This window comes from Erinaceus europaeus, chromosome 16, assembly GCF_950295315.1.
Source record: "Erinaceus europaeus chromosome 16, mEriEur2.1, whole genome shotgun sequence".
Lineage (NCBI taxonomy): Eukaryota > Metazoa > Chordata > Mammalia > Eulipotyphla > Erinaceidae > Erinaceus > Erinaceus europaeus.
In genome coordinates, this window is record NC_080177.1 from 71088893 (window position 1) to 71111599 (window position 22707).

The following is a 22707-nucleotide window of genomic DNA, read 5'->3' on the forward strand; positions in this document are numbered from 1 at the left end:
GGAGAAGGGAAGAGAAGGTGTTAAATGCTTTAGGAAACAAGGTCGCACTGTGGAGAATATTCGGGGATTAGACTGACTTCTCTGAATGTTAGTTCTTCTCTCCTGGGCCAAGAACTCTATGGGGATTTGTTCTCCACCTACCATGTGAGGGAGACAGGAGGCTCTGAAATCTGATTCTTTTTTTTTTTTTTTCCCTCCTGAGTCCCAAGTATACTGAATGAACTACCTTTAGGAAAGTAAAGTGACCTCAGGGTCAATGTCAAGGATGGGAGAAATGACAATTTCCTGGGATTTCTGCATATTGGATTCCTCCATCCCAGTGTCTAAGAGCTATTTCACTTTATGTTTGTTCCTTGACTACTAAATAGTCTCCTATTTGAAAATGTTAGAACAGGGCTGGGAAACAGCTCGCTGCATACAGTGCTCACTTTCCCATGAATAAGGTCTTATCCCCCGGGAGGGAAATCTTCATGAACAGAGGATTAGTGCTGTGGTGTCTGGTCTCTCCCTGTCTCTCTCTCTCTCTCTTTCTCTCTCTCACTCACTCTTAACCCTCTCTGTCTTTCCCTTTATTTTTCTCTCTCCCTCTGTGTCTATCCAAAATTGAAAGGGGGTATGGTGATTCCACCTAGAGCAATGAGTACAGGAACAAAGCCCCAGCAGGTAAGGGCATTGGGAGATTGGGGAGTTAGTGCATAAAATTTTTGAATTTTTGCTCCCAAATTGTAAGGTGTGGACAAGTCTAGAAGCGCCTCTGAGCACCCAGGCTCTCATCTGTACAGTGGGGATGATAGTAACACTTCCTTCCCAGACTGCTAGGTGTTAGGATGATGACCAAGTGGAGTCAGTAAAGGACTGGAGAAGTGTTTATTGTTGGCACTAGTTACGAGAACTTTGTCAGACGTCACATCCTCACGCTAGCTCTAGTCATTCTTCAAAGGGAACAAAAAAAAAAAAAAACCTGGGAGTCGGGCGGTAGTGCAGTGGGTTAAGCGCAGGTGGCGCAATTGCAAGGACCTGCTAAAGGATCCTGGTTCAAGCCCCCGGCTCCCCACCTGCAGGGGTGTCACTTCACAGGCAGTGAAGCAGGTCTGCAGGTGTCTATCTTTCTCTCCCCTTCTCTGTCTTCCCCTCCTCTCTCCATTTCTCTCTGTCCTATCCAACAACAATAAAAAAAGAAAAAAAAAAACCTTCCTCCTTTGTTGTCCAAATACATTAGAACCTATATTAGAGCCCCATAACAGACACCTAGAGCTAGAAGTACACACAAACACACCTACTCTAGGTCCTCAGGCCTGGTGCCTGGAACCCTTGCCCACCAGTCTGTAGGCTCCGGGAACTGAACTTTCTCCCCACCTCAGACACCTTTTTATCCTGTCTTGGACTCACACTTACGTTGATCTCACTTCCAGGAGCCTAACCCACCCCTTCAATGCTCCCTTACTTGAGCTGGTAAAATAGCTCGTCACTACCATAGCACACCTGCCTTGCCAGACCCAACCCCAATCCCACTGCCAGAGGCAGCCGTGTTGTTTCGTTTTGTTTTTTTCCCTCTGTATCTCTGTCTCTTCTGTCTGGAAAAAAAAAAAAATGGCCTGGAGGGGTGGGGAGATAGCATAATGGTTATGCAAAAAGATTTTATTGTTCTAAACTTCCAAGTTCAATCTTGCACCACCATAAGCCAAAGCTGAGCAGTGGTATGATACAAAATAATATTAATTTGTTTAAAAGCCTGCAGCAGCAAAGCCCCAATAAAAGGGGGGAGTCAGGCGATAGCGCAGTGGGTTAAGCGCAGATGATGCAAAGCACAAGGACCGGCATAAGGATCCTGGCTCGAACCCCCAGCTCCCCACCTAAAGGGGGGTCGCTTCACAAGCAGTGAAGCAGGTGTGCTGGTGTCTGTCTTTCTCTCCCCCTCTCTGTCTTCCCCTCCTCTCTCCATTTCTCTCTGCCCTATCCAACAATGACGACATCGGTAACAACAATAACTACAACAATAAAAAAAAAGGGCAACAAAAGGAGAATAAATAAATATTTTTAAAAAACCACCAAAAAGATCCTTTGCTCACTTTCTCATGTGACCCATGAAGACTACTATTATTCACTATTGTAGTTGCCACATTACAGATTAAATAAGACGATTCAAGGCTGGTACTGTGGTATCTCTCTCCTTCTGTCGTTCTTCACCGTCTGTCTTAATCTGGGGGGCAGGGAGTCATTCAGAACTGTGAAGTTTTGTGAGCACAAGGCCCCAGAATTTCCAAATAATAAAAATAGATAAATAATACAGCAGTTCCCCCAAGACTCAACACATCAGGGCAATGGGGCTGGACTGGTTCTTAGCTTCCCTCTTGTGTCTGTCGCACGGCTTCTCTCACCACCCTGTGCTCCCGCCCCCTCTGCCCAGGTGCTGCAGTGGCTCTCGGGCCCAGGAGAGGAGCAGCTGGCAAGCTTCACAACACCCGGGGACTCACTGTCTGCCCTGCAGGAGACAGAGCTGCGATTCCGGGCTTTTAGCACTGAGGTTCAGGTGAGGAGGCAGGACAGAGGCAAGAGAAGGGAGATGCGTGGGGCAGAAAGGGGTGCCGATCTGGGACCGAGGACTGGGTCTGAGCATAGCTTCCCTTCTCCAGGAGCGCTTGGCCCAGGCAAGGGATGCCTTGGCTCTGGAGGAAGACACAGTCTCCCAGAAGGTTCTGGATGTTTTTGAACAGCGGCTGGAACAAGTAGAGAGCAGCCTCCATAGGACCCTGCGGCTCCAGCGCTTCTTCCAGCAGGTGTGAGCAGGTGTCTCCTGGGCCCGCCGTGGCCTTTTCTCTGCCCGGAGAGGCTTAGCGGGTTGTTGTCAAAGGCAGGAGCCCAGGAGTTCTCTGCCACCTACTTGCAGAATGACCTAGAACAAGTCCTTGTAGGGCTGCTGTGAGGATTATGTAGGTAACACGTGAGAAGCACTGAACTTGGAGCCGGCCAGTTACAAATTCTTCTTCTTTTTTTTTTAATATTTATTTTTTGGGAGTCCGGCAGTAGCGCAGAGGGTTAAGCGCATGTGGTACAAAGCGCAAGGACCAGTGGAAGGATCCCGGTTTGAGCCCCCGGCTCCCCACCTGTAGGAGAGTCGTGTCATAAGCGGTGAAGAAGGTCTGCAGGTGTCTATCTTTCTCTCCCCCCTCTGTCTTCCCCTCCTCTCTCCATTACTCTCTGTCCTATCCAACAACGATAACAATAACAACAACAATAATAACTACAATAATAAAAAAATAAGGGCAACAAAAGGGAATAAATAAATATTAAAAATATATATTTATTTATTCCCTTTTGTTGCCCTTATTTTTTTATTGTTGTAGTTATTATTGTTGTTGTTATTGATGTCGTCATTGTTGGATAGGATGGAGAGAGGAGGGGAAGACAGAGGGGAAGAAAAAGAGACACCTGCAGACCTGCTTCACCGCCTGTGAAGCGATTCCCCTGCAGGTGGGGAGCCGGGGGGGGGGGGGGCTCGAATTGAAATCCTTACGCTGGTCCTTGTGTTTTGCATCACCTGCGCTTAACCCACTGCACTACCACGCAACTCCCGCATGAGAGTTTTATATGAGGCAGAAAGGAGAAAGGAAGACAGTCCCCCAGAGCACACACCAGTATATTGCAGTGCCGGGAATCAAACTGGAAACCTCAGGCAAGAAAGTCAGACACTTTACCAGTGGAGCTATTTCCTCAGCCCATCGTCTCATCTAGACTCAGGGTGACACAGTTAGGTGGTGATTCTGGGAAAGTGAGGGGAAGTGTTTGGAAAGAAAAGGGGAGTGAAGGGCACGAGGAAGCCCTCTGTGCAAGGCAGAGGTATCTGTGATTGGGTCGTGAGCCCTCCTCCCTCCTCCCTCTTCCCTCCTTACCCCTCTGGCCTTGCAGGCACATGAGTGGGTAGATGAAGGTTCCGCCAGGCTGGCAGGAGCAGGACCAGGTCGAGAGGCAGTGCTGGCAGCCCTGGCCTTGCGGAGGGCCCCAGAGCCCAGTGCTGGCACTTTCCAGGAGATGCGGGCCCTAGCCCTGGATCTGGGCAGCCCTGCAGCCCTGCGAGAATGGGGCCGCTGCCGTGCCCGCTGCCAAGAGCTGGAGAGGAGGATTCAGCAACAGCTGGGTGAGGATGCCAGTCCTCGGGGTCACAGACGGCGACGGGCAGACAGCACCAGCAGCAGAGGAGCCCAGCGCAGCCCTCACAGCCCCTCGCCCAGCCTCAGCTCCCTGCTGTTACCCAGCAGCCCCGGGCCACGGGCAGCCCTGTCCCATTGCTCCCTGGCACCCTGTGGAGAGGACTATGAGGAGGAGGACACCGAGCTGACGCTGGACGAGGGCCGGGTGCCCAGGACTGTGCTGATCCGAGGCCTGGAGGTCACCAGCACAGAGGTGGTAGACAGGACATGTTCACCTCGAGAACATGTGCTGCTGGGTCGGGCTGGGGCCCCAGATGGGCCCTGGGGAGTAGGCACCCCCCGGATGGAGCGCAAACGAAGCATCAGGTGAGAGTCCAGCCCAATGATACCTAAGGGGCGGGTCCAGCTGCCCTGTAGGCAAAGAGCATGACATTGCTGGGGGTGGTGACACCAACCCCGCGATCCAACCTCCTCTGCCCGCTTTGTGGTACCCGCAGCACCCAGCAGCGGCTAGTGTCAGAGCTGATTGCCTGTGAGCAGGAGTACGTGGCCACCTTGAGTGAGCCAGTGCCACTGCCAGGAACTGAGCTGACCCCTGAGCTTCGGGGCACCTGGGCCGACGCCCTGAACACCCGGGAGAGGCTTCGCAGCTTCCACCGGACTCAGTTCCTGCGGGAGCTCCAGGGCTGTGCCAGCCACCCCCTACGCATCGGGGCCTGCTTCCTTCGCCACGTGAGTTGCCTCTGAAACTCCTTCCGGTTCTCCCTGTCTCACAGTTCAGCTCTGTTCACCTGCCCTTGCTCAGTATTCACCCCCAGCCCCCAACCCATTGCCACAATGTGTGGTTCAAGACTGGAACTCATAACCCCAAGCCTTCCTGGCTCCATTCAGCTGTCTCTGTCTCTGTCTCTGTCCCCTAGTGCTGCCTAGCCTTCACTTTCCTCATTAAGCCTGCCAACCCTCAGGCAGACTGAGTGTCCTCCGCTATGAGCTGTTCCTCCAGGCTTCAGTGAGGGTGGGAGGGGGCAAAGGAAAGACATGTCTCCGGGGCCTTACCAGAGATGGCTTACCTCTTCCCCACTGACACAGGGGGACCAGTTCAGCCTTTACGCCCAGTACGTGAAGCACCGACACAAACTGGAGAATGGTCTGACTGCACTCGGCCCCCCAGCCAAGGTAACCTTTCCTCCCATCCAATAGGAAGGGCAGGGGCCAGGAAAACCTAGAACCTACCCCAACTCAAAAACCTCGGGGAGGAAAAAAGCTTTCCTGGTGTAAACAGGAGCATCGCCTACTAATAGACTCCTGCACTGCCGAAGTGTAAGATGAGCACTGGACGGAGAGCCAGGTGAACTGGGGATCTTAGTTCACCTGACTGGCTTTGGGCGGCAGTCTTGATTTCTTGGGGCCTCTGTGTCTGCACCTGTCAAATGGGGCTATATCCATATATCCAGCTCACAGTGCTTGGGGGGATTGAAAGCCCTATCATCAAAATATGTAAAATAGAGAGACAGAGCGCACTGCGTAGGGCCGATGCCTTACTATGCACATGGCCCAGGTCCAGGTCCCAACACCGCATGAGCAGGCCACAGCCCCGGGGGCAGCTTCAGTGCTATGGCCTGTCCACCACCTCCACCTCTCTCCTTCCCTCCCTCTCTGCCACAGGGTTACTACTGGGGCTCAGTGCCTACACTATGAATCCACTGTTCCTGGCAGCCTTTTTCCCCCCTCCCTTTTTTTAAATATTTTATTGATTTATTTTAATAAGAGCTATCTAGAGAGGGAAGAGTGACCAGAGCACTGCTCAGCTCTGGCTTATGGTGGTGCTGGGGATTGAACCTGGGACCTTGGAGCCTCAGGCATGAGAGTCTCTTTGCATAACCATTATGCTATCTACCCAGCCCTTCCCCCTCCTTTCTAATTTGTATTAGAAAGAGCAGAAAGAAATTAAGAGATGAGTGGTCCAGGAGGTGGCTCAGTGATAAAGCTTTGGACTCTCAAGCATGAGGTCCCAAGTTCGATCCCCAGCAGCACATGTGCCAGAGTGATGTCTGGTTCTTTCTCCTCCTATCTTTCTCATAAATAAATTTAAAAAAAAAAAAAAAAAAAAGAAAGAAAGAAAGAAAGAAAAGAAATTAAGAGAGGAGAGGGAAGAAAAAGATAGACACCTGCAGACCTGCTTCACCAGTAACAAAGCATCCTCCCTGCAGGTGGGGGGTAGGTGGGCTTGAACCCAGGTCTTTGCGCATGGTAATATATGCACTTAACTTAATATACTGCACTACCACCCCCACTTCTGATATTTTATTTATTCATTGAGAGGAAGAGAGAACGAGAGTGTCACTCTGGCACATGCAGTGTCAGAGATCGAACTCAGGACCTTATACTTGAGAGTTAAGCACTTTGTCTACTAGACCACCTCCCAGCTACATCTCCCTCTTTCTGTCTACTGAATGAAAAAGTCAGTCCAGGAGCAGTAAAAGTGTGTGTGTGTGTGTGTGTGTGTGTGTGTGTGTGTGTGTGTGTGTGTGTGTTTTCCCTGCCCTCCCCCCAGGAAAAGAAAAGATGTGAAAGGGATTTCGAAAGTGAAGAGCCAAAGAATATTCAGGCTCATCTGTATTCTGATAAAGAGGATGATGAACTCCCCCGAAAGCCTGTGCTTTCGTCCTGGGGGAGGGGTGTGCCATCTCACCTTTGGGAGTATCTATCTGGGTTTTGTCTATCCCCCCAAAAAAAAAAAACTCCTAAAGAACCATCAGTGTTTCCCACAGAACTCGGCGCCACCCGCCTATCCTTGTCTTCTCCTCCCTAAACTAGGGCTCCACGGAGGGAGGCCCTCACCTGCCCTCAGCCCTTCAGCAGCCCCTGGAGCAGCTGGCCAGGTATGAGCAACTCCTGGAGGAGCTTCTGAGGGAAACTGGGCCCGAGCTGAGTTCTGAGCGCCAGGCACTCGGGGCTGCTGTACAGCTGCTCCGGGAACAGGAGACACGTGGCAGAGACCTGCTGGCCGTGGAGGCAGTGCGTGGGTGTGAGGTAAGACTCCAGCTTTAGTCACTCCAGCTCTGATTGCCTAGCTCTGTGGTCTGATGACAAGAGAACTAGACTTAAAGTCAGAGGGCCTAGAGCTCTCATTCTAAGATGTCCCATGAGCCAACACCTGCCTATTCTTCCCTGTTCCTTGTCTTTTCTCTCTCTGCCCTGCATTCCCTCCTGCACCGGTACACCCAGAATATACCTTACTCTCCTCCACCCAGTCTCTATCCAGCCATGAGGTTCCAGAACCAGTAGGAAGCCCACCTCCTTTGGGATAAATCTCTCTTCCTTTCATAGCTTTGCTGACTCATCCAACTTGCAAAGCCTTCCCATGGGGAGCTGTAAATTCTGCAATGAATTTTACAAGCTGCAAGGTGTGGCAGTGCTGCTAGGCCAGGTGTGCGGTCTATGGTGACTCGTGCAAGGATTCCAGGCTGAGTGCTTCCCTGGCTTTCTGAGTCTGCCTGAGAACCAAGGCGTTAGCACCCTTGCCACTTAAATCCCATCTTTTTTTTTTTTATTATTTATTTTCCCTTTTGTTGCCCTTGTTTTATTGTTGTAGTCATTACTGTTGTTGTTGATGTTGTCATTGTTGGATAGGACAGAGAGAAATGGAGAGAGGAGGGGAAGACAAAGACGGGGAGAGAAAGATAGACACCTGCAGACCTGCTTCACTGCCTGTGAAGCGACTCCCCTTCAGGTGGGGAGCCGGGGGCTCAAACTGGGATCCTTACGCCAGTCCTTTTGCTTTGCACCACATGCGCTTAACCTGCTGCGCTACTGCCCGGTTCCCTTAAATCCCATCTTTATATCTTTAGGGCTCCTGGGCCAATAACCTTTTCATTTCCCTTCCTCAGACAGATCTGAAGGAGCAGGGACAACTCCTGCACCGGGACCCCTTTACTGTCATCTGTGGACGAAAGAAGTGCCTTCGCCATGTCTTTCTCTTTGAGCATCTCCTCCTGTTCAGCAAGCTGAAGGGCTCTGAGGGAGGGTCAGAGGCTTTCGTGTTCAAGCAGGCCTTTAAGGTACATGGGGCCAGGGAACCAGGCCAAGGCAGGAAGTCATGCTCTTCTTGACATGTACTGGAAATTCCACCCCAACCCAGGCTCAGAAGCTGTATCGTGGAGCAGGCTTGGCCTGTGGTCAGCCATCATTGTCATTATGACCTGTGGGGGTCTTACTGGGGGTTTGATCCTTGCTGGAGGTTCAAGAGGCATTCCAGGCTAAAGGAGGACCTTTGCCACTAGGACACTTGTGCCCTTTGAGCCAGAGGTGGCTCCTGAGAATGAGGACAAAGGATAACACACGCACACGTGCACAGATATCCACAGAGATATATGTTTTACACATACACATATGGCCTAGCTTGATTAAAGAGCCAGAGAACATGGAAACCTTACTTGGAAGATCGTCCTAGTACCTAGATAAACATCTGTAGTCATATGGCCCTAGTCCAAACAGCATGGTATGAGTCTTAAGGGTTGATACAATTTGTCCCACCGTACTAGTTCCGACTGCAGGCAATACAGTATAGACAACAAAGCCTAAGGTTTAGATGTATCTAGATGTGGCTTTGAACCCTCTTTTAATAAGCTGTGATAAGCTCTCGGGCAAGCTGCCACATCTCTGGGCATCCCCCTTCTGTGAATTATGGCTGTTAGGAAGACTAAATGTAGAGCACTTGGCACATGGTAGGTGTTGAGCAAACATTTACAGAGCTTCTACCAGATGCCAGGCTAAGTGTGGTGTTTCTCCACGTGGTACCATTGAGCCAGGGCTCGCTGCCTTCACCTTCTCTCCTCTGCTCTTTTTTTCAGACTGCTGACATGGGATTAACAGAAAACATTGGGGACAGCGGGCTCTGCTTTGAGTTGTGGTTTCGGAGGCGACGTGCCCGAGAGGCATATACTCTGCAGGCTGCTTCACCAGAGATCAAACTCAAGTGGACAAATTCTATTGCTCAGCTCCTGTGGAGGCAGGCGGCACACAACAAGGGTACTAGAAAGAGCCGGGGGGGGGGGGGGGGGGCGAGCACGGCTGTGGTCAAGGACATGGAAGAGGCTAGCTGCAGGGCTTGGAGACTGCTCAGGGAAATGCTATAGGGTGAAGAAAGAGGAATGCTTGATGAGGTGATCAAGATTAGGTTTGAGATTGCCAAGGGAGAAATAAATCTAGGGCTGGGGAGACAGCATGATTATACAAAAAGACTTTCATGCCTGGAGCTCTAAGATCCCAGGTTTAATTTCTAGCACAGCCAGAAACCAGAGTTAAGCTATGCTCTGGTAAAAAAAAAAAAAAAAAAAAAAAATTAATTAATTAGGAGTGGGGGTAGGGGGGGGCTGATGGCATATAATGGTTATGCAAAGAGACTCTCATGCCTGAGGCTCTCAAGTCCCAGGTTCAATCCTTCACACCACCATAAGCCAAAACTAATCAGTGCTCTGGTAAACAAAAAACAAAACAGTGGGCCGGGTGGTGGCGCACCTGGTTGAACGCACATGTTACAATGCACAAGGACCCAGGTTTCAGCCCCCATTCCTCACCTGCAGGGGGGAAGCTTTACAAGCGGTGAGGCAGGGCTGCAAGTGTCTCTCTGTCTCTCTCGCTCTCTATCACCCCCTTCCCTCTCAATTTCTGGCTGTGTCTATGCAATCAATAACTAAAGGTAATAAAAACAATTTTTAAAAAAACAATAAAATTAATCGAAAATGTACAAAACAGAATGAGAAAGCCAGCTAACAAAATTTGCTGTATGAGCCAGACTAGATTCTACTTAAGCTTTTCTTTTCTTTTCTTTCTTTTTGTCTTTATGCAGTGCTAGATGTCAGACCTTGGGCTTCATGCATATGCTTGACTGCCCAGTCATCTCCCCAGCCCAAGTTTTTAATTTTATTTTTAAATGTATTTTTCCACCACTCCCATCCCCAAAGGTATTTTAAATATATATATTCTTATTTATTTATTTATTTGATAGGAACAGAAAGAAATTGAAAGGGAAGGGGTAGAGAGGGAAATGACACCTGCAGCCCTGCTTCACCACTCTCAAAAGTTTTCCCCTACAGGTGATGGGGGCCAGGGGCTTGAACCCAAATCCTTATTGTAACATGTGTGCTTAACCAGATGCACTGCCACCCAACCCTTATTTTATTTTTCTTATGAAGCAGGATTGGTCCACCATCCATCGAGTTCTATTCATTGTGTCTTTTTTGCTGTCATGTTGTATCAGGGATTGAACCCAGAGGCTCACATGTGCGAAACAGGTGCTGTGGTTGAGCTCGTACCCTGGACTCATTTAGGGTCTAATTCTCTGAATCTCACCCCACTCATCTGAAAAGAGGAAAGTAACGACTCCATTTTAGCATGGTAGGAACGATAAAATCAGGTGGTCTATATGGAGACACTTGATCCACTGTAGAGGGATATGGTTTAAAAATAGAAACAGAAATGGGTTCCTAATGCCCAAGACAAAAGGAACAAAGCGGGAGATCAGAAGAGGAGTTGAGCAGCAGGGAGAGAAGCTACAGTTACCAGCACGCACAGCAGAGGACCAGCGTGGCTGTCTGTGCTGGGAGAAGCAACAGGAAGAATAAGGGCAGGGAATAGGGGACAGCAAAAGGCAGAGCTGACCAGGACAGAGGCAGGGCTGGAGCACAGCAGCAACACAGGGTGTTGGTAACAGGAGTTCTGTTCCCTAGAGCTCCGAGTGCAGCAGATGGTCTCCATGGGCATTGGCAACAAACCTTTCCTGGACATCAAAGCTCTTGGGGAACGGACACTGAGTGCCCTGCTCACTGGAAGAGGTGAGGGCCAGAGTACTGGGGGGGGGGGGCTCCCTCCCCACAGAAGTCAAGCTCTGTAGGACAAGGGCCCAGCAGGGAGGTGTGGCTGAGCTTTCCCAGAGTGGGGCTGACTGGAATGCCTTCGGAGACTGAGGGTCACTTCAGGGAGGCAGGAGGGCTTTCCCACACCAGCACCCCACTCCCCACCCCACCCTCCCGACTCTCTGCAGCCGCTCGCACCCGGGCCTCCGTGGCCGTGTCATCTTTTGAGCATGCCGGCCCCTCCCTTCCCGGTCTCTCGCCGGGAGCCTGCTCCCTGCCTGCCCGCGTCGAGGAGGAGGCCTGGGATCTGGACATCAAGCAGATTTCCCTGGGTGAGGCACCTCTCAAGGGGTGACTCCCAACAGCTGGGTCATCCTGGTGATGTTCGGCTGCCTGCTGCTGAGTGATGCCCTTTTCTGGTCAAGTCCCTGTTGCCGTGACAACTGTACAGCTTCCCCACTGCTAAAAGAGCCTTCCATCTGGTTGCTAGAGTGATGCTTGCGGCAGCCTGTTGCTAAGGACACTTCCTCTGTGCCTCTCCAGCTCTCCTTGGTTTCTATGGAAACTGCCTCAGCTTCCTGTTGTACCCTTCTGGTTCACCACCAGCACTCCTTACAGACTTCCTGTTGCTTCTTCCCTGGTTGTTCTGATGCTGCTGCTGACAATTTCCTGCCTCTTGATAGGAGGCTTTTCTTGCAACTAGATGGCTTGGTGACTCACAGCTTCCTGTTGCTATGGAATTCTGGTTGCTTAAGGTAATCTAGGGAGGGTGCTATACCCTGCTCTCACCCTAGCTTCTCCCTGCAGCCCCCGAAACACTTGACTCTTCTGGAGATGTGTCCCCAGGACCAAGAAACAGCCCCAGTCTGCACCGCCCACACCCTGGGAGCAGCACTCCTACTCTGGCCAGTGGAGGGATCTTGGGGCTATCCCGGCAGGTAATTCCCTGGGGGCAGGGGGTAGCGTGGTCTCTTTGGTCACTTTCAGGGGGGAGGGGGCTCTTCTGATCACGGAAAGGGCAGGAAACCAGTAAGACTGTGCTCTCCGTGAAGCTAGTTTTTTTTTTTAATATTTATTTTCCCTTTTGTTGCCCTTTTTTATTGTTGTAGTTATTGATATCATCATTGGATAGGACAGAGAGAAATGGAGAGAGGAGGGGAAGACAGAGGGGGAGAGAAAGATAGACACCTGCAGACCTGTTTCACTGCCTGTGAAGCGACTCCCCTGCAGGTGGGGAGCCGGGGGCTCGAGAAGCTACAGTTTTGAATCCATTGTCTAGGTTTGGCTAAGAGGCATCCAGGTTGAAGTGGGGTCTCTAATAAGCCTAGTACAGTAGTGACAGGAAAGGGGAGAATGCACACAGCCTGCTTCAGACTTGGATGAAATCAGCCAAGCTCAAGAACTTTGGGAGGAGGAGCCAGGCAGTAGCGCAGCGGGTTAAGCGCACGTAGCAGCACAAAGCACAAGGACCAGCTTAATGAGCCCAGTTCAAGCCCCCGGCTCCCCACCTGCAGGGGAGACACTTCACAGGCAGTGAAGCAGGTCTGCAGGTGTCTTTCTCTCCTCCTCTCTGTCTTCCCCTCCTCTCTCCATTTCTCTCTGTCATAGCCAACAATAACGACATCAGTAACAACTACAACAATAAAAAACAAGGGCAACAAAAAGGAAACTATATATATTTTTAAAAAAGAAAGAACTTCAGGAGGAAAGATAGGTGGAGTGATCCTGTCAGTTGACGGCCATTCCTCTCCCCCTTAGAGTCATGCCCGAGCCTTGAGTGACCCCACTACACCTCTGTGACTTGGGTGAGTCAGTCCCACCCTTCCTCTTCCTCCCTCCACCCCCAGCAGCTTGCAGGTCAGCTTCCTCCCTCCCCCCATCTCCATTCTTCTCTCCTGGCTTCTAGAGAAGATCCAGACATTGGTTACAGCCCCTGTGCTCAGCACATGGCTGTGGGACTTGATGGAAAACTGAAGGAGCACTAAAGTCCTTCCCTCGGCTTCTTGGGCGGAGGAGTCAAGGCCCCCACATGCCCCTCCGCTCCAGTTATCTCCAGATCCTCGCAGCCTGGTTGGTGCCTTCTGCAGGGACCTTAGCAGTCACGCTTGCCTTCATACTCTGCAGGTGGGGACATCCCTCATGCAGTCCACGGCCCTCCCAGCACAGGTGTCAGCTTGTGCTCTCCCCCACTTTCCACCCCAGCTGTCCCTGAGAAGACTCCCCCTGCCAGGATCCATTCTGGGGGTGTCTCAGGGCATGGAGCTATGCAAACCATAGCCAAAGTGTGGGGCAGGAAACTGCAGGCTTTCTATATGGAATTGCTGTTATTATGTGATTGTTATATTAAATGCATTTACTCACACTTTCTAAAGAGGTGGAGGCCTCTTCTATGTTGAGATGATCCTACAGGTCTGAGCATATTACCTCACCCAGCCATTAGCTAGAACTCAGAAAATTAAACCGCAGCTGCTCCAAACTGGAGAATATATGGAGACTACATTCCCTGCACAGTGACTCTGAGACCATCTCAGAAGCGCTTCCTTCCATGCAGTCCCATTTCTTTTTTTTATTTTTTTCCCTTTTGTTGCCCTTGTTGTTTTATCATTGTTGTAGTTATTATTATTCTTGTTGTTGTTAACAGTCCCATTTCTTGGGGCTGAGTTTAGTCTCATCAAATGGAGATTCAGCACAATCTAGTAGTTCTCAAAATGAAGGCTTCAAACCACAAAGCAGAGAGAAGAAGCCTCTTGGCTACTAGTTAAATGCTGACTCCTGGCCCTCCACCTCAGAGCAACTGAGTTTAAGGAGGAAGGTGAAGCCCTAGATTACAGCCCGGAGAGGTGATTATTTACAGACAGAGTGGCCCAAGGAGTACAGGACACAGGCAAAGAAACACAGGGCCCTGTGCCTCAAGACACCTGTTTATTGGGGACACAACTCTGCGACAGGGATGACAGGGATCGTACCAAAAATAGCGACGTCTACGGGGCCCCAGAAGGGGCTAGAAGGGAACAGTGGCCCCCACCCCCACCCATTGTACAAAAATAAACTTTCACGCCTATGGACCAGCAAAGACTAGCGGAGCGGCTCCTCCAGAGACACAACACTCTGCCAGCCCTGGGACCTCGTTCTTTGATCCTCACCCCTGCCACTTCTAAGGCACTGTGACTCACCCCTGGGCTGGGTGGGTGTGGTCCCATCTTCCTATGCCCTCCGCCCCCAACACCTCTGGTCCGCCTGGGGCTGGGAATCGGGTCCCACGTCGCCCCCTGCTGGCTGCTCTACCCAACTACCTCTAGCGCTCCCCCGCTCCGGCGAGGTGAGCTCGCTAAACTAACCGCCCCTAAAAGGGCTGCCTATCGCTCTTGCCCCCCCAGCCCGACCTCTCCGGACCTCGACAGCCCTGGGCCCTCCTCCCCTTCCTGGGGTGGACTGGGAGGGGACTCCGCCGACAGTGCTCGCGCAAAGGGCGGGGCAGCATCGGCCTGGGGCGGCCGGCGCCCCCGAGCCCTGCGGCTGTGGTGCACTTGCAGGTGCAAGGCCATAAGCTCGGGGGCTCCAGTGGCGAAGGGGCAGAAGAGGCATCGGTGGAGGGCACCCCCGGGCCCGGCCTCGCCTCCCGGCCCCGCCCGCAGGGACAGGTCCAGGGGTTCGGCCTCACCACCTCGCCCGTTGCGCAGGGTCCTCCCGGGGCTGGCAGGCTTCCGGCGGGACCCGGGTGCGGCGCTGCTAGGAGGCGGCCGCGGGCTGGCAGCACCCTCCACCCAGGCCGCAGGCTGGGGCGCCTGCTTGGCTCCCGCGGGCGGGGCCGAACCCCGCTGAGCAGAGGGCGGCGGCTCCGGGGGTGGCCCAGGCCCTGCCCCGCTCCGCTGCTCCCGGTGGTGGCGCTGCAGATGATACTTGAGCGAGCCGGACTGGGTGCCCGCGTAGTCGCAGTGTGGACACTTGTAGGGGCGTTCACCTAGGGAGGGGTGCGATGGGGCCAGAGTTAGATCACCGCATGCTCCTTCACCTCACAGACCGCCTCCCTCAGGAAAATGAAAGGGAAAAAGAAAAAAAAGATCGCCTCCCACCTCCTCTGGTATTCATCAAAAAGCCTGTCCCCTCGCCCAGCCGGGCCCTTGCTCCCAGCCCTGCGGGCCCTCCCCGTCAGGTAGCCCTCCTCACCGGTGTGCACCCGCAGGTGCACTTTGAGGTGGTGCGCTGAGCGGAAAGACTTTCCACAGAAGGGACAATCCTTGCCAGTGGCTCCCCGGCTCCCTTCAGATCGGGTCCCTCCAACCAACAGCCCATTCTCTTCTGCAATACAGGTTACTGGAAGTCAGTGTCCCCATATCCCACAACCATGCACAACCATGCACCCCTACACTCAACTCATAGGGATGTTGGGAGCAGCCAGGAGCTGATTCGTGGAGTTGAGCTGCTGCCCCTGCCAGGTGGTAAAACAAGGGTGGAGGTGGGGCAAAGGGGTCTATTTAATGATGACGGAGATCAGAAGGGCCCAGAATGCAAGAACCTCCGAGAGAAACGCTCCCTTACGTACCCTGGGCAGCAGCAGGCCTCGCCTGGGCCCCGGTAGCAGGTGCTGAGTGCCCCGGCCCCTCTCCCGGGCGCGGATGCAGTGAAGCCAGAGGGCCCAGCGTCCTGCCCCGGGCCCAGGTCTCCTCCTCCGCCTCCACCACCTCCTCTTCCTCCTCCGGAGGCTCCTCGGTGCGGTGCTTCCGAGCGCGGGCCGGGAGCGCAGCCGGCAGGGGGCGGAAACTCCCGAAGCCGCGGCCGGTGCCCGGCTCTGCGCCCTCGCCGTTGGGCCGAGACTCGCCAGCTCGCAGGCTCAGGTAGCCCAGGAGGCTCGGGGGCTCCCGGCGCTCGGCCGTGGTGGGCGCCGGGGCCAGGAGCAGCGCGGGGCCCAGTGGCTCGTAGGTCAGCAGGCCCAGGTCGGGAGGCTGGGCCGGGCGGACAGGCGCAGAAGCAGGCCCTGGAGCACGCAGGGGACCCAGCTTGCTAGCGTGCACCTTCATGTGGTTCTTAAGGAACCAGGGCTCCTTGAAGCAGCGGCCACACACGGGACACGCGTGGTCGAAGGAGGCCTTGTGCTTGCGCATGTGGCCCTTGAGGAACCAGGACTGCGTAAAGCTCTGGCCACACACTTGGCAGCGAAACTCCGGAGGGGCTGGGGGCTCCTCGGGAGGCGCAGGAGCCGGGGCAGGGGTTGCCTCCTGTTCGGGCTCCGGCTCTGGCTCCGGGGCTGATCTGGATTCCGGCTGCGGTGGGGGCTGGGGCTGGGGCTGGGGCTGGGGCTGGGGCTGGGGCTGGGGCTGGGGCTGGGGCTGGGGCTGGGGCTGGGGCTGGGGCTGGGGCTGGGGCTGGGGCTGGGGCTGGGGCTGGGGCAGGGGCTGGGGCTGGGGCTGGGGCAGGGGCTGGGGCTGGGACTGCGGCAGCGGCAGCGGCAGCGGCAGCTGCAGCGGCTGGAGCGCAGCCGCGGCAGCCGCCAGGGGGCGCTCAGGAGCTCCGTGGGCCGTCAGGCTGTGGTGCAGCAGCTCCTCCTCCTGGCTGGAGCCGAAACTGCACAGGCCGCACTTCCAGGGCCTGTGCAAGATGTGTAGGTGGCGTTCACGTTCCGCCGCGGTGCGGAACTTGCCTTTGCAAAAGGGGCAACGGAAAGCACACGACGACGAAGCCTGGGCCCGCGCTAAGCCTTCAGTCGCAGGACTGGCCTGCATGCCTCCGGAGCTGCGGGGTCTCCCCAGCCGGGCCTCGCGCAGCAGCGCCCGCTCCTCCAACTCCAGCAACAGGCGCGCGGCGGGGCTGCGCGGGCGCTCGGGCTGGTGCATGCGCAGGTGGGAGCGCAGCAGAGCCCGCTGCGCCGCGCGGTGGCCGCAGTGTGGGCACTGGAAGGCCTGGGCGCCCGGATGTGCCCGCAGGTGCAAGGCCAGTATAGAGTTGAAGCGGAAGCGCTTCCCGCACACCGGGCACGGGAAGCGCCGTTCGCCTGCTCGACTCTCAGACCAGCTCACCGCTCCCATTCCCGGAGAGCCGGCGCTCACGCCTGGCCCGTTGGAGTAGTGCTGCAGATCCAGTTCGCCGTCGAAGGCAGGTGGCGAAGGCGCTAAGTGGCCGCCTGGAACATGGGAACGTGAGCCCTAAGGAGAAAGACATGAGTAGGCCAAAAGGCTGAGAAGAAAGTGCTTATCAAGGCAAAGAAGGGTGAAAGACGCCAGAAGAGAGACAGGGGATAGGGTGTGAACCGAAAACACAGGGTGTCCTTCCCACTTACCTCGAGGAAGATGGGGGAATGAATGGGAATTGAGGTGCAGGGGCCATGGAGACAATGGGACCAAACAGGAGGTGAGAGGAAGAGAGAGTGTGGGTACCTGCAGGTTCGGCTGTGCTTCACTCACCTCCATGGACCCCCTTCACATTCTTTGGTTCTGGGAAGTGCAGGGAAGAGGAGGAGGAAAAGCTGCTAGTGAAGGCAACAGGTGCTGAAGAGCTAAAGCAAGGGAGACAGATTGAGAGGAAAAGGTGAGCGTGATTTCTGGCACAGGACAGTCACCCAGCCAGAGTCTTAAGAGACCCCTGTATTCCTGCAACATTCTCTCTCCGAGCACCCGGAGGCAAGGAGAGGCATCTGTCTTCAAACAGTTCACTCCTTGCGTTGTCAAATCTACAAAGCTTCCTGATAGGCCATTTTCTTTTTCTTTCCCCAAATTCTATTCCCGCTCAGGAGCCACCGCCACCAACCTCTGGCAGTAGGGGACCTTCACAGTCTGTCCTACTCTCAATTCTATTGGACTGTGAAGCTTGATAAGAAATGTGCGTGTGTGTGGGGGGGGGGTTTGCTGCTCCCCAGTCATCTAAGAGAAACCAATTGCTCTTGAGTCCAAACTGACCAGCTAGCCAAACATCCTTCCAGGCTCCATAGCCCTTCCTTCTGCCCTTACCCTGTCTTTCTCTTTCCCCCTCATCCATCCTCCCTCCCTCCCTCCCTCTGCCTGGATTCCTGATCCATTCATTCCCATTCATTACAGAGACTCATTCATGCATGGGAGAGAAACACCTCCCAGCAGCAGAGTCTGGAGACAGACAGAGGGGGAGGGGCATGAAGGGGGAGAGAGCCAGAGGGAGAGGGAATGGAAAGAGAGTTGGGGGAGGAGTGGAAGTTAAGGGGTGCTGCAGGCCTAGGGAAGGGGTTAAAAATCTGCAAATACCACATACAGTTCCTCCCCAGGTTTCAAACCTTAGAGCCTGCAGTTTGAGGGGCAGCTCAGCCCCTTTGTCCAGAGCTGTTCCTAGGCAGGCTTTTCTCCTCTCTGCAGGGGAGAGGCTCCCTCACACAAGAGGAGGATTACACTGGCTCTGAGCTCAAGAGGCTGGAGTGAGGGACGGGGGGGGGAGGGGGGGCCGGGGCTGGGCCATCTGCACAGATAGGGGCTCAGCACATGCTCTGAGCAGGAAAGGGTTAAAATTCTCCAGGCTAAAATTCCCTGGGCCTGGGATGTGCAGGGAGCTCCAGTTCAGAGGACACAGAAGAGCACTCAGAGGAAGGGGGGGGGGGGGGCTACACACAATCCTGATTCTAAATCTACAGGGGAGCAGTAAGATTTAAAAGCAACCCCAGAATTCAGATTCATGAAAATCAACGTGGATACAGGAAGGTCAGTCTACCTTGTTATTTACATGCAGAATTGTGTCTGGTTAAGCCTAGATTCATAGTGGACCTAACCTTTTTTTTTTTTTTTTTTTTGGCCTGAGATAGAATTTTTGAGATATAAAGAACTTCCTAACAATAGGCATTGTGAAACTGAAGTGGGTTACTGAGAAAGAAAAGGCTTCAAGCATTACTTTGCTTAAGAATCTTTAATAGAAGACAACTGGGCCAAGAGCCATCCCTGCTTATCAGCCAAGAGAAAAGGCTCTGGAAGCCTGAAACACCTTTCGTTTTTGCCATTTGGTGGATGTGCTAAGAGTCCATCAGAGGGAGACAGGCGCCTGTTATATGTGGAATCTGGGTTAAAGAAATTTTATTCACTGGAGTCTCATTAACATGGTGCCCCTCACCCAAGGGTCACTAAACAACCTTCAACACCACTTTTAATATTTGTATTTCTGTAGCTCAAAATTAGGGCATTCATCCTCATCTTGTGGACTCTCCAAAGAACCCTTTCCTGGGACCTAGAGCCTAGCCAGGCTCCTTGGGTCGAGTCATGAAAGGTGAATTCGACTATGGGTGTTAACTCTACTGTGGTTCCTTCCTGACCATCACATTAGTAATCCTGCAACTTTTAGTAAAGTCACTTAGCCTCCCAGCTTACTATTTATCTGAAAAACAAGGGGGGTGGGGGCTCGGGGGCTCGGGGCTAATTTATACTAATGGCCACTTCCAGTTGTAAAGGTTTGTGGTTCTGAGTCATAGTGCTCTTCTGGACCCCAGAGGGAGGTTAAAACAAATGGCCATCCCTTCAGTACCATGGAGAGTGCAGAGGGCTACCAGAGAAGCCACTTAGGCCACCAGGGTACCATAGATAAGAGTTTGGGAGTGCTAGAGGGGCCACATTTACCTTTTAAGCACAATAGATAAGGCACTCAGAAAAGCTAGAGGATTTTTAAAAGTTCTTATCACTATCTGGGGAACACAGAGGGGGAGGGAGAAGCAACAGTGGTACCAGAGGGCTTATTGTGGCCTTTTGGATGTCACTGGAAATAGATGTAATGGGAAGGCTTTTAATTAGCTGAAGGAGTGTCCTGACGGCTACAGTCTGTACATCCTGGAATGCGTTACTGAGGCGTCGTATTTGGGTCCATCACATTCTGTCGCTCTCCTGGGGATTCCCGGAACATCCTGGTGTACAGCCAGTCTGCTATATTCAGAGGAAGCAGATGGTGGGGGAAGGGGAGGGGGAGGCTGGGAATACTGCATGGTCATAGCTGACTAACCTATGGGCACATACTCTGATTCTGAGAAGATTCTAGGACCCTGAAATCGCCTGCAGGATAGCAAGCAGATGACCTCATGGGAGGCTGACCTCATATCCACAGTAAGTAGAATAGGAGCAGCAAAAAAGTTCCCTCCCCCCAAAAAACAAAAACACAAACTCTGCTTTGCACATAGCTATGTCCTAGAATGAAGAAAATACAGCGGTGTGTGAGAAGATCCAAACTGAAGCTAAATGCCCAAACAGTGAAAGTCTGCCCAGAGGGTGGCCTCCAATCAACAAAACCCATGGAGAGACCCTCACTAAGTCGAGTCAAGAACTCCTGAATCAGCTCCACACCAAACCAAATCCCATGTACATGATCCCATGATTTTTTTCTCAACAGAAGGAGGGTCCAAGAGTCTGAGCTGGCTTCAAACCCAGGTCATGAGTATACTGCCTGTGACGATGATCACAGTTTTCAATGTCCCTAAACACCATCCACCAAACTTGGCATTAACAGTAGCACTGACCTACTTCCCACCCCCACTGGGAATCAGGGGTTATCTTGTCCTTATTTGGATTCTATAGGGAAACTGGCTCAGGCATAGGGAGAAGTCTTTCCAGAGAACAACAAATTAATTTTATGTGCTAAGACAGCTGGTGGGGAAGGGGACGTGAACCATCAGGTCTTACTGTGTAGGGAAGGGGGCTGGCGGAAAGACATAGAAATGGCAAGGGCAGGTACATAGAGGCATCTGCTGACCGGCGGCCCAGAAAGACTGTCCATTAAAGCTTGTGGTTCAAAAGTTGGGGGGGGGGGTCAACAGTGTTAAAGGGCCTTTGAGCTATAGCTGTGACTAAGCTTCTGTCAATGCTCCCCTCCCCCACCCCCACCCCCTTGAGAACTTAACACTCCCGGGCCTGCTAACAATTATGATTAATAGTGCACTAGTTGGGGTTAAAAGGAAAGGAGTACCCGAGGAGGTCTAGAGCCACAGCCCCCATGGTCAGAAGCACAGACACATGCCAACAGTTGGCAGTTATGGTCTCCTCTCCATGACGTGCAGAACCTGATTAGGTGCTGGCTTCTCCCAACAGACCCCCACACCGCAGCCGGCCCACCTTTCAAGCTGATTCATGGTAAATCTCGTCCCCCTCCATCCTCACTGTCCTGGGCTGGGGGGCGGGGGTGGGCATGGGACCTCAGCTATGGAATCCAAATCCCCCGCAGAGGCGAAGATGAAGACCTCCTTGCTCATCCACTGCCACCCCACTGTACTGAAGCTTAGCCCAGAGGCATGTCCCAACTTGACCCCTTTCTGAAAGTTCTGCAGGATCAGAATTTGGAGGCGGGGGGCGTGTGGCGTGTAGCCACCCCGAAGTCCCCTTACCAGGAGCTGACCCTAGAAGACCTGAGTCTTAGCACCTTTATGAGCCTCAGACTAGTGGCGGGGCGGGGGTCCTCGGAGGGGAAAAATGCCTCCCAGAAGTGGGCTGGCAAGTAAAGCAGGAACTGTGATCCTGCACGAGAGCGTGTCCCAGGAGCACCCCAAAGCCTTCCCGGGGAAGATAAGGCAGAAGGCTGGCTGGGGGTAGGGTTGGGAGATTGGGAGGCCAGGGCTCAGCTCCCCGGGCCTGGAGAACAAAAGCTGAGTTGCAGCCGCCTCCGCTGCTGCTGCTGCCGCCGGCCGAGCTCTTTGTGACACTTTGTTTGGGACGCAGAGAGGGAAGCACCCCCCCACCATCGTCGCCCCTCCCCCACCCCTGCTCCCGGGGAGTTCAGGTCTCTTCCCCCCTCCTCCATCAGCCCTACCTGGGCTGGTGGGGGGGCGGGCGCCCATCCACTCTGCTTCCCGGCGCGGCCGCCCCGCACCCCGGGGCCCTCGAGCCCTGCCTTCGGGCCCCTACAAAGACGCCCGCCTACCCTCGCCGCCCCCCCCAAGCTGGCCTTTCCCCCTCTGGCGTCCGCTTTCTCCGCTCCCCCACCTGGCCGCCCCCCCCAGACGCCCCCGTCGCCCCGGCCCCGGAGGCCGCCGCCCCCACCCCGCCCCCCCAGGAGCTCCGGGCGAAGTTTGCTCGGGGCCGCGCCGGCGCCCCTCCCCCGCCCCCGCCCCCTGCACCTGCTCCGAGCCCCGCGCGCCGAGCGGGCCCCCCCGCCCCGAGGGGGGGAGGGGGCCGGGGGCGGGGGCCGGGTGGCGGAGGGGGGGGCGGGAGCGGGGGGGAGCGGCTACTCACGAGCCCCGGGCGGGCGGCGGCCGAGCGGGCGGCGGGCGGCGGCGGGCGGCGGGCCGGCGGCGCGGGCGTCAGCGTTACGTGGGGCCGGGGGAGATGCGCCGGGCCCCGGCCCCCCCGCCCCCGGCCCGGCCCCCGCCCCCTCCCCGGTCCCCCGCCCCCGGCCCTGGCCCGCATTGTGTGCGGCGGGAGGCGGCCCGGCCATTAGCATGCGGGGGGCGGCGCGGAGGGGCTGGAGCCGCGCGGCGCGGGCGCGGGCGCGGGGCGCGGGCTCCGGGGACGAGGAGCGGGGGACCCCGGGAGCCGCGCGAGGCGGCCGCCAGGGGCGGGGTGCGGGCGGCCGGGAGCCGGGGGGCGCTGTCGGGAGGAGGAGGGCGGGAGGGAGCGGGGGTGGGGCGCACAGACGATTCCTACAGGAGACTGGAAGAGATTTTGAAAGGTCATCTCGTCCTTCCCCCAGCCTCCGAGCAGGACTGCCCCTCCCACCCTCAACCCGGACATACCAGGGAAGGAGTTGGCTGGGCCGTTCTTTCTGCCCCAACATGCACAGACTCG

At 54.5% G+C, this 22707-nt stretch overlaps 2 protein-coding genes across 12 annotated transcripts in view; one reads left to right on the forward strand and one right to left on the reverse strand.

Annotated features, from left to right (window-relative positions):
* The window catches only part of ARHGEF40 (Rho guanine nucleotide exchange factor 40), a 24474-nt gene extending 10420 nt beyond the window's left edge, over window positions 1–14054 (forward strand). For 7 of the 10 annotated variants that reach the window (XM_060175381.1, XM_060175377.1, XM_060175380.1 and 4 more), the window contains 13 exons: window positions 2408–2530; window positions 2634–2777; window positions 3907–4514; window positions 4646–4880; window positions 5238–5324; window positions 6966–7181; window positions 8039–8209; window positions 9002–9179; window positions 10880–10984; window positions 11194–11337; window positions 11813–11943; window positions 12764–12810; window positions 12912–14054. In XM_060175381.1, the coding sequence (XP_060031364.1) occupies window positions 2408–2530; window positions 2634–2777; window positions 3907–4514; window positions 4646–4880; window positions 5238–5324; window positions 6966–7181; window positions 8039–8209; window positions 9002–9179; window positions 10880–10984; window positions 11194–11337; window positions 11813–11943; window positions 12764–12805 (2184 nt within the window). In that variant the 3' untranslated portion in view covers window positions 12806–12810; window positions 12912–14054. Of the gene's footprint in view, window positions 1–2407; window positions 2531–2633; window positions 2778–3906; window positions 4515–4645; window positions 4881–5237; window positions 5325–6965; window positions 7182–8038; window positions 8210–9001; window positions 9180–10879; window positions 10985–11193; window positions 11338–11812; window positions 11944–12763 lie in introns of all 10 variants that reach the window. The other 3 variants (XM_060175376.1, XM_060175378.1, XM_060175375.1) reach the window with 3 other exon arrangements.
* Window positions 13907–22525, reverse strand: ZNF219 (zinc finger protein 219). 2 transcript variants are annotated; one of them, XM_060175386.1, is made up of 5 exons: window positions 22156–22514; window positions 17404–17495; window positions 15549–17145; window positions 15173–15304; window positions 13907–14966 (listed from the first exon to the last, which is right to left on the reverse strand). In XM_060175386.1, exons 2-5 carry the CDS (start codon window positions 17407–17409, stop codon window positions 14362–14364), a joined length of 2340 nt encoding a protein of 779 aa, XP_060031369.1. In that variant the 5' UTR covers window positions 17410–17495; window positions 22156–22514; the 3' UTR covers window positions 13907–14361. The 2 variants fall into 2 exon arrangements, with proteins under 2 accessions (XP_060031369.1, XP_060031370.1); XM_060175387.1 differs by lacking the exon at window positions 15173–15304 and having other exon boundaries at window positions 22156–22525.
* Between the last annotated feature and the right edge of the window lie 182 nt (window positions 22526–22707).

Bases quoted from the DNA above. Each gene is read 5' to 3' on its own strand.
- ZNF219 (XM_060175386.1), bottom strand. The intron at 15,305-15,548 runs GTACGTAAGGGA...CCTGTATTGCAG, and splicing joins GAGGCCTGCTGCTGCCCAGG to AAGAGAATGGGCTGTTGGTT. The intron at 14,967-15,172 runs GTGAGGAGGGCT...ACCCCTCCCTAG, and splicing joins GCACCTGCGGGTGCACACCG to GTGAACGCCCCTACAAGTGT.